The sequence below is a fragment of the Mus musculus genome, chromosome 5 (assembly GCF_000001635.26).
Source record: "Mus musculus strain C57BL/6J chromosome 5, GRCm38.p6 C57BL/6J".
Classification (NCBI taxonomy): domain Eukaryota; kingdom Metazoa; phylum Chordata; class Mammalia; order Rodentia; family Muridae; genus Mus; species Mus musculus.
This window is the reverse complement of record NC_000071.6, coordinates 140,008,317-140,020,735: the sequence shown is the minus strand read 5'-3', so window position 1 is coordinate 140,020,735 and position 12,419 is coordinate 140,008,317. Positions and strand designations below refer to the sequence as shown.

At 52.0% G+C, this 12,419-nt stretch overlaps 1 protein-coding gene across 7 annotated transcripts in view; it reads left to right on the top strand.

The window, feature by feature from the left end:
- Positions 1–12,047, top strand: part of Mad1l1 (MAD1 mitotic arrest deficient 1-like 1) — a 312,920-nt gene extending 300,873 nt beyond the window's left edge. For 4 of the 7 annotated variants that reach the window (NR_152617.1, NM_001359025.1, NM_010752.3 and 1 more), the window contains one exon: positions 11,462–12,047. Coding sequence is in view for 6 of the 7 variants with exons in the window: in NM_001359025.1 (NP_001345954.1) it covers positions 11,462–11,620 (159 nt within the window). In the remaining variant the exon portion in view is untranslated. The remainder of the gene's footprint in view (positions 1–11,461) is intronic. The other 3 variants (XM_006504652.4, XM_017320695.2, XM_017320696.2) reach the window with 2 other exon arrangements.
- Positions 12,048–12,419: the final 372 nt, after the last annotated feature.

Below are 12,419 nucleotides of genomic sequence, written 5' to 3'. Positions count from 1 at the left end.
TGGCGGTGAGTTCTGGGGATGTGCCTGCCCTGCAGAGCCCCTACCACTGAGCAAGCATTGCAGACAGTCACCCTCCCTGCTGGCTTCCACATGTGTGCCGGGAGCTGAGCCCATACTCACCAGCCAGCTCTCGGCCCTCTTGTGGAACTTTCTGAGGTCTGTACCACTTGCCTTCCAAAGTTCCATCTCTCCTGATCCTCCACAGTCCTCCTCCCTGCTTCAGGAATTACTGTGGCAGGGTACCTGTGTGGCAAACAGAGGACATCTTTTGTAGAGTGAGTTCTCTCCTTCCACCTTTCCGAGGGCTCCAAGTATCAAAGTCAGGTCTTCAAGCTGCATGGCAAGTTCTTACCCATCTTTTTAGCCCCTTGGCTCATTTTTCAAAACTAGGTTGTGTATTTCCTTGTTACTGGATTTCAGGAGTCTTTGTATAGCTGGACACACAACATTTATCAGCCATAAACCATGCTATGTTCTCCTAGGCCAGGCTTTTTAGGAAAAGTATCAGCCTAGGGCCCCCAAGACCAAGTTCTCAGTGCCAAGGAGATTGATTTGCCCCAGAGGGACAGAAGGCAAGGAATTAGAGACAAAGACAGGAGATAGAAGATAAGGGAGAAGGGGAAAGGAGGTGAAGGAGGGGTATTTGTCCTGGAGGACAAAAGGACTGTCTCTGGATAGAGAAGAGACAGCCACAGTCAATAAGCAAATGGTACAAGAGGAAAACCTGTATTAGGATGAGGTGTAATTGGACTTGTTCAAGTGAATTTAAGGGGGCTTTTGATTGCTGGATTTCCGTACTTTGATAGCTGGGCCTTGGTAGTCAGCCTCAGAAGGAGAAAGTGGCCAAATGGGGAAATAGGCCTTAGTAGCCAGCTTCAGGAATGTAATCTAACAGTTTTTTAGCAAGACAGAGGAGATGGGAGAGAAGGGCAAGGCCTGCCTGAGTCATGTTCACTACACACTTGAGCTGGCCAGAGTCCCTTCAACATTTGTCTTTTTCATTCTCTGAAAGCATTTAGGAAGAGCAGAAGTTCTAACTTTGGATAGTTCATCAGTCCTTTGTTTGTGCAGTGTGCATCTGGTGTTAGATATAAGGAGGATTTCTCTCCATGCTTTTCTTCTAGGAGTTCTATTGTGTACATTTTACAGGTCTCATCCATTGGAGTTGACTTTCAGATCTGATACTAAGCATGTTTTGAAATTCTCTCATGCACCTATAGAGGGCTGGGGATGTGGCTCAGACCGAAAAGTATTTTTGCCTAGCACGCACAAAGCCCTGGGTTCTGTCCTAATACCATATAAACCTGGTATGCTGGTACATGCCTGTAATCCCAGTGTTCCAGAGTGGACAGGAGGATCAAAGCCTCCCTTAGCTACTTAGAGAGTTTAAGGCCAGCCTGGACTTCATGCGTGTCTCAAAAAATGTGTGTGAGGTGCACACATACTTTCATGTGTCCTGGTACAGTGACATTGCTTAGAAAATACTGAGTTACCTTTGTGCTTTGGCCATGAACCTGAGTCAGCCTCAGGGTGAGCCACCACCACCCCTCTATCTGTGCTTGTTACTGCTTCATCCTTGCCCAGCTAGTCAATTTTTTTTTTTGAAAAAAAATTTTTTTTTGCTCCAGCTTTGCTCTTTTTCAGATCATGTGGGAATCCCAGGGTATGTAGATCTCCTTCCAAACTCTAGTCTCAGCCGTTCATATTCTATGAAGCGGGAAGGCAGCTCGGGTGTTGACTGGGCATGCACCAACTGTGCAGATTGTCTGGGGATGCTGCATCTTAGCAACGCAGCTCCCAGCCGAAGAGGGCTTCCTCTGAGCCCGTCTTCTCATCTCCATCCTGCAGCTGCCTCAATCTTCTCTCAATCTTTCCCTAGGTGATTCATGTTTCAGTGTTGTTATAAAAAATATTGGCTTACACTTTTCATTTCTGTTTGTTGTTCATGTCGAACACCCTAGGATGCCGCCTGCATAGAGGTGGTGTGTAGGCATCTCCATCTTCTCTCTCCTGTGAGAGAGCATTCACTCCTGCCCCTCAGGGATGGGTTCCACCGTGTGCTGTTCACATGCACTCCTGGTCCGATTCTACTTTGCAAGGATGCTTGGGTTTGTTTTGTTTTATGTTTGTTTTTGAAAAATGCATGTTGGGAAAGTGCCTCACTAGATAAGAATACTTGCTATAGCTACAAGGACTTGCATTTGAGACCCACAACCTACATAAGAAGTCAGGCACAGTGGCTCACACTTGTCACACCAGTACTGGGGAGGCAGACAACAGTAGGTGTTAGGGCTTTCCAGGCAGCCACATTCCGGATCTATGAGAGATCCTATCTCAGTGATGAAGAAGGCTGTCCTCTGGCCTCCACGTGCACATAAACATACATACACCTGAGCAAACACCCCCTCCCCCCACAGAGCCACACACATAAAATGTGTTAACTTACACACTCTGTATATCTGGTTTGAGGTGAATGTGTGCTTTCTTTTTCATGGGTAATAGTTGAGTCACCATGAGTCTCCAGTGCCAGGCAACCTTGTATTCTTGGAGAAGCCTGAGTGGGTTACTGTTTGGAATGGGCAGGCACTTGGTCCCAGCAGGTTACTCTACCTGGGGAAGTCTGGAGACTTTAGGAGGTAGGGCCTTACTAGAGGAAACAGGTCATTAGGTGTGTACCCTTTAGTGCTATGTGGCCTATGTCGTCCTGTTTGGCCCCAGTATTCTCCTCTGCTTCTCAGCCAAAGGGCTCTAAGGGTTCTATTTTGCCATGGCTCCTGCCATGACTGAGAAACTGGAAAACAAAGCATCTTTCAGTGTTTTTTTTTTTTTTGCAGCTATATAATGTGACTGATGTGGAGGCAGAGGGGCTGGGGAGTGGCTCAGTCAGTAAAACGTTTGCCTTGCAAGCGTGAAGACTTGAGTTTAATCCCCAGAAATATACATTTTTAAAATTGGGGCTCAGGCTTCTATCCTTGTGCTGGGGAGATAGAGACAGGAGGATCCCTGAGGCTCATGCCAGCCTGGCCAGCCTAATCAGTGGACACCAGGCCAGGGAGAGACTGTCTCAAAAAATAAAATCCAAGGCAGACTGTACTTGGACTAACATCCAAGGTTGACCTGTGGCCTTCACACGTGTGAGCATACATGTGCAAAGGTAGTTACACAAGTGGCTCACACACAGTTGTAAGGTAGTTTCACTGCACGGTGAGAGGGCCCTTGTTTTGTAGTTTGTGCCTTTTCTTTAGGATGTCTTCAGATTTTGATTTCATAACAGAGCTGAGTAGGGTTGACAGGTTTTTGGTTTTTGGTTTTTCAAGACAGGGTTTCTCTGTATAGCCCTGGCTGTTCTGGAACTTACTTTGTAGACCAGGCTGGCCTCAAACTCAGAAATCCGCCTGCCTCTGCCTCCCGAGTGCTGGGATTAAAGGCGTGCGCCACCACAGCTTTTTAGAAATCATCTATGTAAGTGGCTAGAGGTATGGCTGAGTGGTAGAGAGCCCAGAGTCCTCCTGAGCCTGGAGAGAGGCTCAGCAGAGGCTCTTACTGTTATGCATGCGCCTCTGGGGTCCATCCTCAGAAATGCAAAATGGCTAAGTAGATGGGTGAGTGGATTGATGAATGGTTGCTTTATTGTATAGATCAGCTTGGGAGTCAGGCTTGTAGGCCTTGTGTGTCTGAAGACCCTTCAAGGTTGTTATCCCACAGGTGTTGAGTTCAGGGTTGCTGGTCCACTCTTTGTTGCCCCCTGTGGTGGTTTGAATATGCTTGGCCCAGGGAGTGTCACTATTTGGAGGTATGGCCTTGTTGGAGTAGGTGTGTCACTGTGGGTGTGGGCTTTAATACCCCCACCTTAGCTGCCTGGAAGCTAGTATTCTGTTAGCTGCCTTCAGAATAAGATGTAGAACTCTCAGCTCCTCCTGTACCATGCCTGCCGGGATGCTGCCATGCCTCCGCCTTGATGATAATGGACTGAACCTCTGAACCTGTAAGCCAGCCCCAATTAAATTGTTGTCCTTGTAAAAGTTGCCTTGGCCGTAGTGTCTGCTCACAGCAAGGAAACCCTCACTGAGACACCCCATTATCTCCTTACCGTCATTGTTTTCAGGGAGAAATACACTGCCGCTCTTATCTTCGTTCCTCTGTAGAGAAAGCATTTCTGCCCCACCAGCTGCTTGGAGATCTTGTTTTCCCTGAAGGTGAGCAAGCTGGAGGTGTGTGTTCTGATGCCGTTTTCTTCTTGCCTTGTTTGGAGTGTGTGTCATTTCCTCAAGAATCTTTCCATCCCCCATGTCGGTTACACATCACTGGATAACAGCTCCCAGTGGCCAGTTCTGAAGGCAGGATCTGAGGAGGCACTGCTCAAGGGCTCCCTTGACCGCAGTCACCTAGGGTCTCCTGGGAAGGATGGGTACAGACCCTTACACAGAGCCGTCACCAGGGTGTTTCCTCCGTAGCTGCTGCCTGGAAGCCTCTGTCAGTTCTCTGTCACACACGGGGCTGCTCACTTGGAAGTAGAGAGTCCAGCAGCACCATCAGAGCTGAGTGTGAGGTAGCAGAACCCTCCCAGCTTGGTGCCACACAGCTGGTCTGAAGCCGATCCCAGCCAAGGGTGGGGACTGATGCGGCTGTGTTACCTGGATGTGGTTTGTTGAGAGCTGTTCACAGGCACCACTATGCTCTGGCCTCTGCTTTGGACTCTAGATGTATGTGGAGCCCTGTCATATGACCCTGTCATGTTACCCATAGATGGGTGGGTGATTTCTCCTTTGTCATTTTGGTATCTCCTCCCCTGGCGTCTCTGAGATTACTCATCCTCTCAGGGCAGTGTGTGGCCCTGCTCATCCTGTTTCTTGGGGCCATGCTCACTGTGGGGTGGGCTGGGCCTTCTCCTGCTTTTCTGTCTCTGAGCTTTTGGTCACATGGTGTGAAATAACGGTGAGGTAATGTTACCCATGAGGGCTGTCCCCTAGTCCTCATTTCTTTTCTCTGTGAGCCGTGCATTCCTGAGTTTTCCGGTAACCAGCTGACCATCAGTGGGTACTGACTCTGCCTTGTCTGGGCCCCAGACTTCTGTAGATTACAGTAAATATTGTTGACTTTGCAGTAGAGTTATCTGGAAGCAGTTTGAACCTTGGAGACCTTGGTTTAAGATTTGTGAGGTAGGACCCAACTGTAGGGATTCCTTCTGCCCTGCCACTGATGTCAAACCTTTTCAGTGTCTCCTGAGTCCCCACAAGCTGTCCTGGGGCTGGGAGAGAGGGCAGTTTTCAGCCCTGGGAGCTACAAGTGCTGGCTGGCTTCCCTCTGGTCTTTTAATTTGTTCTGGCCAGGTGGCTTTTTACACCAGTTGCCAGTCACCATCCAACAGAAGAGAGCACACTTGAAGTCATCTCCTCCTCTCCCACGTCAGCCCTCTCCCTGCAACCTCAGGACCCCCATTTCTATTTGTCCCTTTAGGTCCCTTGACTTGAAAACTGTGCTTCATAGTTTGTGGTTTGTGGTACCTTTCACATGTGTGATTGTATGAGTGACTATATGCATGCATATATGCACATGTAGTAGGTTACAGGAGTCCATATGCTTGTGGGGGGGCATCTCCTCAATGCCTTCATTTGTTTACTTATGGGGTGGGGCACGTGCACAACGTTAGTGGGGCCAGAGGAGAGTTGGTTCTCTGCTTCTACTATGTGAGTCTGAAAGATCAAACTCAGGTCATCAGGTTCGGTGATGCACCTCTACCTGCTGAGCCCTCTGGCCAACTCTCTATCTTATTTTATGAGGCAGGATCTCTCAGTGAAGCTGCAGCTTACTGGCTCAGCTAGGCTGGCTGGAATCTGCCTGTCTCAGCTCTCCTAGAGACAGGGTCACAGATGTGCCATCCCTGGCTTTAGAGCAGGGTTATAGATGCTTCCTGCCATGTCTGGCTTTAGAATAGTGTTACGGATCTGCACTGCTGTCCCTGACTTTAGAAGCATACAAGAGACCTGGACTTAGCTCCTCGTGGGTACCATGGGCTTTTTACCCATGAGACCTCTCCCTGGCTCCTTGTCTCATTTGGACTATTTCTTAGGGTTAAGTGACTCAATTCCTATTCCATTGCCTTGACCGAGAGCTCTGCACGTGGGTTGGAGCCTCTGAATCTCCTACGGCCCCCCACAAAGGCACCAGTCCCTGTTTTATATGAGGATACTAGCTCAGAGAAGGAAAACAGTGTTACACCCTGGTCACGCAGCAACTAAGAGTGACAGCTGGGGTGTATCTCACCAGGTGATGTCAACGCTCTAAGTATGATGGCTCCAGGAAAAGCCACTCTCAGAGACCCAGGGCCCTGTAGGTGGCAGACAGACGAGGGAGGAGACCAGCTCAACTTTTGTGTCTCCCTGCCGTTGGCAAGATGACCAAGGCTTCAGAGCAGAGCAACCCGGGTGCCCTGGCTCTCCCACACTCCAGTGTCCGGGCTGTAGAAAAGTGACTTCCTGCCTTTCCCCTTTCCTCAGGGCTGAATTGCACAGCCTCCCGTCCACTACTGTTTTCCTCTCTGCCCCCTCTTCTCTAGGATGTCCTGGGCCCCCGTAGCCTCCGAGCATATAGGAAACCTGTGAAGGGCCAGGGCTCCCTTGTCTGCCCTTTAGATAGAACCCACAGGCTCTGTCCCTGCCCTGTATCCTCCATTCCCTCCCAAAGCTGCAGGAGCAGCTGTGGAACTCTGAAGCAAAGCGCAAGCCTGGGGGACGCAGTGCTCATAAATAGAAAGCATCTAATAATAATAATTGTGGGTTTGAGACTCGTTAGGGGCTGCAAGGCCCAGCCTCACCCCCCCCCCCTCCACACACACACACAGCTCCAGAGGGAAAGGTCACCCCTAGCCAGGATGGTAAATTCTTTTCATGCTTTGTCATTAGCTCACACTACATTGGATACTTTCCTTGGCACAGTTCAGCAGGGACACCAGGCAAGCCATTTGCCATACAGACAGTTTCTACTCTTGGAATTCCACGTGGGTCCATCATTATCAGCCCTGTCCTCATCATCCTGAACTCATGTCCGCCAGTTCCTTCTGGGGTCTAGCAACTTGGGGCACAGGAGGAAGATGGAAGCCTGGTCATACTGGATGCCAGCTATCCTAGAGCACACTGGCACAGCACTTCCCATGAGCCACTGGTCCCAGGTTAGGTGAGAGGGAGCTCTGGTGGGTAAAGGAGGGAGGGACTTGGGGCAGGTATAAAATGGCTGTCATTAAAAGGGTCCCTGGGCTGAGCTTACTGAAGTAGTTTGCTGTCTCTACCACCCAGATAGCACAGGCTCTCAAGGCCTGCACACTGCACACACTGACAGTGTGAGCCAGGGTGGGGATGGCAGCCACTGTAGTGTCAACAGAGCAGAGGGGACATCTATCCCAAGTATAGATGCTGAGGAATAGGGAGACTGTGGAGGGCACCATGTTCCCTGGGCTTGAGCAGATAGGGACTCACCCAGTGCTGGCTCATGGAAGGTCCTTAGCATCCCTCTGGCCATGTGCTCAGCCACCCCAACATCCCTGTCTGGATCTCCTTGGCTTCACACACACAAGTCACATCCCCTACCCAAAGCCCTACAGCCCTGCAGGCCTTGGGATCAGACTCCTGCTGGAGGTGGAGGCATGGGTCAAAGTGCAGAGGCTGACAATCGTCAGCAGTGGGCATCTTCATCTCTGCTGCGCTGGTCCCCAGCACAGAGGGAGAGGGAGCTAGAGACGGCACATGCACGTAGCCCATAAATATGTCTAACCGCAGCCAGCACGTCTAACTGGGCAATTTGCTTTTTAAAAAATTGCGCTCTAATTTTAAGTGAACAGCCCCTAATTATGGTGATTTGCAGGCACCTGGGAACCGGGTGGCATTTGAACACGGCAGAACAGTGCAGGGACTGATTGGCGGGGTGTCATTCAGCCCGCACTTGCTGATAAGCCAGGACCACTTCACTGGGTGGGTCTGTACCAGGAGGTGAGCCTACCCGTGCCAAGGCGGGCAGGGCAACGGGAGGAGAGAGAGAGTGGGAGAGGGACTGTGGAAGGACCTAACTGGGCCATGCCCAACTTGTGTACAAACCTCAGACTTGGTTTTGTTTGAGACTTGCAAAGAGAGACATTTCCTGCCCCTCCAACCTCCAGAAGGACCTGCCAGGACTTGTACTGGCCACAAAGAGGTTCCGTGAGCAGATACCCAACCGGGTTGGAGTGGGTTTCATGTGGCCTCTTTAGCTCTTGCCTATTTATCAGGAGAGGCGAGTGGTGCTGGCAGCTGAGACAGGTCTCTTTCAGATAAAGAATGGGTGTGGTGGCCTGTCATCTGAGCTACTTGGAAAACAGATGCAGAAGGACCATAGTTCAAGGCCAACCTGGGTAACTTGGGAGACCTTCTCTCAAAATAAAACAATATTAACAAGAGGACTGGAGTGTGGCTCAGTGGTAGAGCCCCTGCCTAGAATCCCCCAGTGAGGGGCTGGGGGTGTGGCTCAGTGGTAGAGCCCCTGCCTAGAATCCCCCAGTGAGGGACTGGGGTGTGGCTCAGTGGTAGAGCCCCTGCCTAGAATCCCCCAGTGAGGGGCTGGGGTGTGGCTCAGTGGTAGAGCCCCTGCCTAGAATCCCCCAGTGAGGGGCTGGGGGCGTGGCTCAGTGGTAGAGCCCCTGCCTAGAATCCCCCAGTGAGGGGCTGGGGGTGTGGCTCAGTGGTAGAGCCCCTGCCTAGAATCCCCCAGTGAGGGGCTGGGGGTGTGGCTCAGTGGTAGAGCCCCTGCCTAGAATCCCCCAGTGAGGGGCTGGGGGTGTGGCTCAGTGGTAGAGCCCCTGCCTAGAATCCCCCAGTGAGGGGCTGGGGGCGTGGCTCAGTGGTAGAGCCCCTGCCTAGAATCCCCCAGTGAGGGGCTGGGGGCGTGGCTCAGTGGTAGAGCCCCTGCCTAGAATCCCCCAGTGAGGGGCTGGGGGTGTGGCTCAGTGGTAGAGCACCTGACTACAGTTCTCTAGTGAAAGGACTAGAGGTGTAGCTTGATGTTAGGGTACTTACCTAACCTGTGTGATGCTCTGGGTTCCATTTCCAGTACCACACTTAGACAGACACACATCTGGGGAGGGGCAGGGGAGACATGACACCCAGAAGTTCCTGCTGAGGGGACCCAGACCATGGGTGGGCTGGGACAGGAAAGAACCCTGGAGGTTCTCCTTCCACCCTAACCCACCCCCACCCAGCCAGCTCTGCCTGCTCCTTCCCAAACAGCTGCCTCAGAGTCAGCCCCTGTGACATTTCAGGAAAAACATTGCGAGTCGAGAGCAGAAGGGAGAAATGAAAGGATTTTCTCAAGAAAAGGTCAGAGTGGTTTCTCTTATTTTTGTTTAAAGATGGTTTGTGTTGAACTATGACAAGGCTAAATGTATTAAGGGCCATGGGAACAGGCTGGGGGTCGGCCTACGTGAGAAAACAGGAGGAAAACCCAGGTAACAAGCAAGACAGGAGACAGCTTGGGGAAGCAGTGAGACAGAGCCTCCCATTCCCTGATGGCCCTTGAGGGATGGGGTGAAAGGGAGGTGGGGGCCTCAGCAGCTGCAGTCTCCCCAGGTCCCCTCTTGTTCATGCTAGGGAGTCAGTGGCAGTCACAGAGTGCCAGGACCTAAGGGAACAGCCTGACTATCTGTGTGACTCTCAGGAATAGGGTCACCTGCAGAGCCGCTGGCAGGAGGGACCTCTCAGAACAAACTCCTAGATGCCTTGAGCCATGCATCCAGGTCCTCATTAGCACGCCCACTATGCATTGTTCATTCGCACAGGCTAAATCACAGAGAAACACTATCCCCAAAGCAGGCATTCTCAGCCCTCCCCGTGGTACACACCACCAGCCTCCTGCCACTGCCCTGTTGTCTTGTAGAGACGCCTCATGCCAATGGCACCACATAAACAGCCTACTATGTGCAAAGTCCCTAGAGCTTGTTCCTTTTCATGGCTGGATTATTTATTCACATATGTGTAGCTAAACTGCACTGTGTTCATCCCTGCATCCCTGCAGGTCATGTCACTGTGGACATTGGTGTCTAGGTGGCCTGGGAGCACTGGAGGGACAGCAGTAGATCTCATGACCATGTTTGGGCACTGCGAGGCTCGCCCACAGGAACTGACAGCTGCCAGTGATTCTCAGCTGTTCTGACTTCTTCTCATCCTTCCCATGCCTGCCTTTCCTCAGACGGCTCTTCTGATGGGCTCTGGCCTGGTTTACAACCCCAGAGACCCACTTCCTTCTGTCAGACCCCCATGCTTCTTCTTTGGAGAACCAGCTAATCTGCTCTGCTCCTAATTGGGCCCTCTGTCTTTCTGAGTCTTAAGTGGGGAGGGCTACCCCACTCAGACCCAAGGTTTGCGAGTGGTCCTATGTGGAGTTGTGACTTCTTGCCTGGCCTTGCCAGAAGGGGCTTTTCTCTTCTACCCAAGTGGTCCTTCTATATTTTGGGCCACTAAGGTATGGCTGGGCAAATTGGCAGGGGAGGCCCCAGGATAAGTGAGCGTTGGGAAAGGAAGGATGACGGGAAGGCCCAGGGGCTCTGTCTGCTTCTCCCAGCCCAGCCTGCATAGTGAAGGGTAGCCTGCCCAGACAGCCTGTAACCTGGGCAAACCCAGGGAAACTGCGCTCTGTACACTGCAGCTGTGACCCTGGCTGTAAGCTGCAAACCCACCTCCCCTTCACAGCTATCGATCGCAGAGCCATTGTGTCCTCCCTTCAGTTACACATGACATAAGAAAACAGGGCAAGATGGTGGGACTCATGGCTCTAGCTGCATTTGTAGCAGAGAATGGCCTAGTTGGTCATCAATGGGAGGAGAGGCCCTTGGTCCTGTGAAGGTTCTATGCCCCAGTATAGGGGAATGCCAGGGCCAGGAAGAGGGAGTGGGTGGGTTGGTGAGCAGGCAGAGGGGGGAAGGGATAAGGGGTTTTTGGAGGGGAAACTAGGAAGGGGGATAACATTTGAAATGTAAATAAAGAAAATATCTAAAAAAAATTTAAATTGTCAATCAATCAAACAGGGCAAGAATCAGTTAGAGCTCCAGAGTTCACCGTCAGGGCTAAACCTCCATCTCAATGCCCAGCATCCTGGCTTCAGCCTGGAAGATGCTCTGGGCTTGCTTCACCTCACCAGGTCAGGCAAGAAACAGCTGAGGATCCAGGTACTGGAATGGAGGTCCCCAGGAATCTGTAGCCTGTTGTAGTTGGGATAGTCCTGAGGCAAGACTGGCTCCCTGCTGTGAATCTCAGTTCCCTCTGCCTTGAACTTTGCCTCAGTGGGCAGCTCAAGCCTACTGAGTGCATGAAGCAAGCCAGGGCCCCTGTAGCTCAGGCTCCACTCTAGTGGCAGGCAACAAGCTTTCCACGGGGGGAGCATGTGAGGACAGACACCTGTCCAATAGCCACCGCTGACTCAACTCTCTTCTCTCCTCCTGCAGGCCACAGGACCCTCGGGCTCCAAGATGCAGCTGCTGGAGACAGAGTTCTCACGGTCTGTGCCTGAGCTCATTGAACTGCACTTGCTGCAGCAGGACAGCATCCCTGCCTTCCTCAGTGCGCTCACCATAGAGCTGTTCAGCCGCCAGACCTCTATCTAGCCTCTTCCCATGAGCATCTTCACTACAGCCGCTGGACCTCGGCCTAGCCTGTACCTGCAGCTTCTCACATGCAGCCCCCAGACCTTGAGCTAGCTCTTGGTCTACAGTTGCCCACATCATCCCCAGATCCCTTTGCCACCCATAGCTGCATCATGTCACAAACACTAGCCGTGGCCTCTGCTCAAGCAGCCACTGTCTCTTGTCCCTGGCTAGGAGCAAGCTACTGGGGATGACCAAGCCAGATCATACCCCACTACTCTCCTCCCCACCCCACCCCATTCTAGAGCCGCTCCACGTACTGTCCCAAGGTGTACCCCAGCCTCCAGTCCCATGCGCTGGTTGCTTAGGCTTCAGTGGCCAGACTGTAGCCTGTGTCCACAGTCTCAGACTAATGAAATAAAGTGCTACCTTTATCTTCCTTCCCGGATTGTGTCCAAGGCTCCAAGCTACCTCTCTGTCCAGGCCTCACCACACTGTACTGTGCTTACCTGGACGGCCGGCAGGCCTGCTCATACACACAGCCTGAGAGGCAGATGGGGTGGGAGTGCTCAAGTCCCATCCCTCTGAGCCGGGGTATCTCACTCCCTGCCTTGGTTCCTTCCCTGCCTCTCCCCTGCCGGAGGTCTCTGTGTCCAGTGGGTAACCCTCCCTTGCCAGCTCCCTGCAAGGGGCCCCACCAGGCCCAGCCATCTGTACCACATTCAAGTGTCCTGGTTAACAGGTTTTCTTTAGCAGAGGTGGAGAGGAGGGGGATATGTCTGGATTGTCCTGAGAGACAAGGCACCTGAGTGTACCATAC